Source organism: Scyliorhinus canicula, chromosome 20 (assembly GCF_902713615.1).
Source record: "Scyliorhinus canicula chromosome 20, sScyCan1.1, whole genome shotgun sequence".
Lineage (NCBI taxonomy): Eukaryota > Metazoa > Chordata > Chondrichthyes > Carcharhiniformes > Scyliorhinidae > Scyliorhinus > Scyliorhinus canicula.
Genome location: NC_052165.1, coordinates 58145334 through 58148713, shown reverse-complemented (window position 1 = coordinate 58148713; position 3380 = coordinate 58145334). Strand labels below are relative to the sequence as shown.

Genomic DNA, 3380 nt, shown 5'->3' with positions numbered 1-3380 from the left:
GTCATCACCACCAAGTCACTATGCCAAACTCAATTTGCCACAACATCAACTTTGAAAGACTTCACCAACTCTCGCTTTCAGCAAGCTGAACCCACCTGAACGGTAACTCCGACATGAAGAAACCTTACTGGACACTTAACATTCGCGTGAATTAATATTCCTATTTTTTTTTGCTCTCCATTATTCCTGGTAATAAAACTCTTCTCTCCTATCTCTGTGTGCTTGTGTGTGTATGTAATTGTGATCACCATCCACTGGGTTTGAGTATATGAATAAACAATACTGATTTAACCCGAAGGAGAGTTTGCTGCGAGTCACTTTAAAATTTCGCAAACAAGGGGGGGGATTCTCCCCTACCCGGCGTGACGGAGGGTGCCGGTGTAGGGGAGTAGCGCCAACCACTCAGGGGTCGGGCCTCCCCAAAGGTGGGGAATTCTCCCCACCTTTGGGGGCCAGCCCCGCGCCGGAGTGGTTTACACTAGAAGACTGGCGCAAAAAAACGGCTCCCCCGGCAGCGGGGCTGGCCGAAAGGCTTTCGCCGGTTGGCGCATGCGCCAGCAGTGATGTCAGCGGCAGCTGGCCGCTGACGTCACTGCCAGAACATGCGCAATGTGGGGTTCTCTTCCGCTTCCGCCATGGCGGAGGCCGTAGCGGCCGCGGAGGAGAAATAGTGCACCCAGGGCACTTTCCCGGAGTCTGAGTGGGGGGCCCCAATCACGGGCCAGGCCACCGTGGGGGCACCCCCCGGGGTTCGATCGCCCCCCAGGACCCCGAGGCCCACTCGCGCCGCTGATCCCGCCGTTCCAGAGGTGGTTCAAACCTCGGCGGCGGGAGAGGCCTCCCAGTGGCGGTACTTCGGCCCATCCGGGCCGGAGAATCACCGCAGGGGCCTCTCCGATCGGAAGTGGCGAAATTCCCGCCACAGCCACTTCCCGGGTGGCGGAGAATCTCTGCCACGGCGGGGGCGGGATTTTTGGCAGCCCCAGGCGATTCTCCGACCCTGCTGGGGGTCGGAGAATTTTGCCCAAGGTCTGAGAAAACGGCACCAGTTTAAAAAAATTAAAACACCTCTGCTTATGGACAGGAAGTGAGAAAAATAAAAGTTAATTTTGACTCTTTCCCCTGTCTGAAACATTCCCAACCACATGCCATTTTCCTCTGGGCTTTTTTAACAGGTGAAGAATAACGTGGGCAACACTGAGGTTGGTTTTCCCATTTCCCCCGGACTATAATTTCTTCAGCACACCATCTTCATCTGGTGGTGCCATGTTTTGGAATCCCATTAAAAGTAAATCAGATTTGAGAGTTTGTGAGGAAAATGGACGACCTATTAAGGAGTCTGGAACATTCTGAGAGGCAAGTGTAAAGTCTTTTGACACCTTCAAATGCCACTATTAGGCACTTCAGTATAATGTAGATGTGTTGATAGTGATTCACCAATGGGATCTGTCCTTTAAAGGTAAGTTGATCCTTTCATTGAGCAGCCTTGTGTATTTGTGCACATGCATTGGTGTTTTGCCAATGGAGGAAGTACCAAAACGGCTGTGTAAAATGTTACAAAATGTCCTGTCAGCTTTTGTGTCCTATTTTCTACTGTGATTTAAATGGTCTGGCAGATTTTTTTTTAAAACTGCTTTTGATGCTTGAAACAGAGTACATTCCTTCTCGACATTTCCCTGTCGAGGTGGCTCCTGCTAAAAAAGGTGGTGAGAAGAAAAAGGACCGTTCTGCCACCAACGAGGTGGTTACGAGTAAATATACAATAAATGTGCACAAGTGCATCCTTGGCGTGGGTTTTAAGAGAAGTGCCATTGAGGAGATCCGTAGATTTTAGTGAAGGATATGGGCACTCCAGTGGCCGCATTGATACTCGTTTGAACAAGGCTGTTTGGGCCAAAGGTGTAAGGAATGTTCCATATTGCATTCGTGTGCGTTTATCCAGAAAACATAACGAGGATGAGGACTCTCCGAACAAACTTTACACATTAGTAACTTATGTTCCTGTCACATCGTTCAAAGGTCTGCACACAGTTAATGTTGATGAAAACTAAATTGTAAATGTTAACAAAATAAACTAAAAAGTGGGAAATAAAGGGTACATTTGAAAATAAAAATCTAATAACCGTATTGATTGACAGGTATCCTGCTTTGAAATTGAAATGAACATTTGTTCTTTCCTCCCCAGAGAGCAGGCTATTGATTGGAAAGCTGTGACCATCTTGAATGTTTGGTTGAGTTTCAAGTGCTACTTTTCAAGACGTTGCAACAACAAATTGTCCCTTTCATGTGGTTTCTAGTTTGTTGACACTAAATCATAGAATTATAATTATCGCAAGGTTTCTTTTTAAATGGCAGAATGCATTTTTTCCCTATGATGATTATTTTCTCCCCCTTCCCCCACAAAATATAAAATATTTTCTATTGATATGGCGTGGAATCCCAGGATTTTACAGACTGGGTGAGTGGCTACGCATGGCATGTAGGGGAATAGAATTTGCATGGGTGATCAGAGTGGCATGACGGACATATGAGTGACTTGAGGGGCCTTGGGTTGGTAGGGGGTTGAGGGTGAGGTTTAGCGGACATTTATACATTTTGGGGAGCTGGGATACTGTGTTGAAGAACTGAGGTGGGCTTTCTAAACATCTCGTCTCTTAAACGACAATCCACAGGCATGGCTTGAACCTAACCCTGGTGTGAAAAGACAGAAATGGCATGTGAAGTCACATGTCAGGTGTGAAGTTTGCAAACCAGAAAAGTTGTGGTTTCCTGAACAGAGAAAAATATTCAGTAGGTAACCAGACTGAATCAAAAAAACTATAAAAGCGAACTGAGAAAACAAATAAAAGAGGGGAAGAGTGTATGAGAATCGAGAAAGCATATGACCAAAAGAAAAACCAAGGTCTCTACAAATGTATGAATAGTAAAAGGATAGACAAAGAAGGATGGGGGCTGATTTAGAGTCACAGATGTTTACAGCATGGAAACAGGCCCTTCAGCCAGCTTGTCTATGCCGCCCAGTTTCTATCACTAAGCTAGTCCCACTTGCCTGTATTTGGCCCATATCCCTGCCCAATGGGCCAAAATGGATACACAATGTATATCGACAGCGGCAGCAATGTTTTCAGTGACAACGGGTGCACTGTACAGGAGGATATAGTACAGAAATGGGTTAGGATAAAACGTTCAAAGTTGAAAAGCTGCCCAGTTCAGGTGAATGCATTCACGTTTTCTGATGGAACTATAGAAACTTTGGCTCCTTCTTAGATCTGCAGGTGCTGTCAGAGAATTGGAAGATTTGGAAAGTTATCTGGACACTTTGTACCAGAAACAGTCACACCCCAGAAACAGTCACACCCGAAGCTAGAATCTGGTAGACC

The 3380-nt window shown here is 46.2% G+C and overlaps 1 protein-coding gene across 1 annotated transcript; it reads left to right on the top strand.

The window, feature by feature from the left end:
• Nucleotides 1-1561: 1561 nt before the first annotated feature.
• On the top strand, nucleotides 1562-2069 carry LOC119954755 (60S ribosomal protein L31-like). Its single transcript, XM_038780298.1, is given in 3 exon segments — nucleotides 1562-1829; nucleotides 1832-1852; nucleotides 1855-2069. Coding segments are annotated over 3 exon segments (486 nt in total). The 3' UTR covers nucleotides 2052-2069.
• The last annotated feature ends 1311 nt before the right edge of the window (nucleotides 2070-3380 follow it).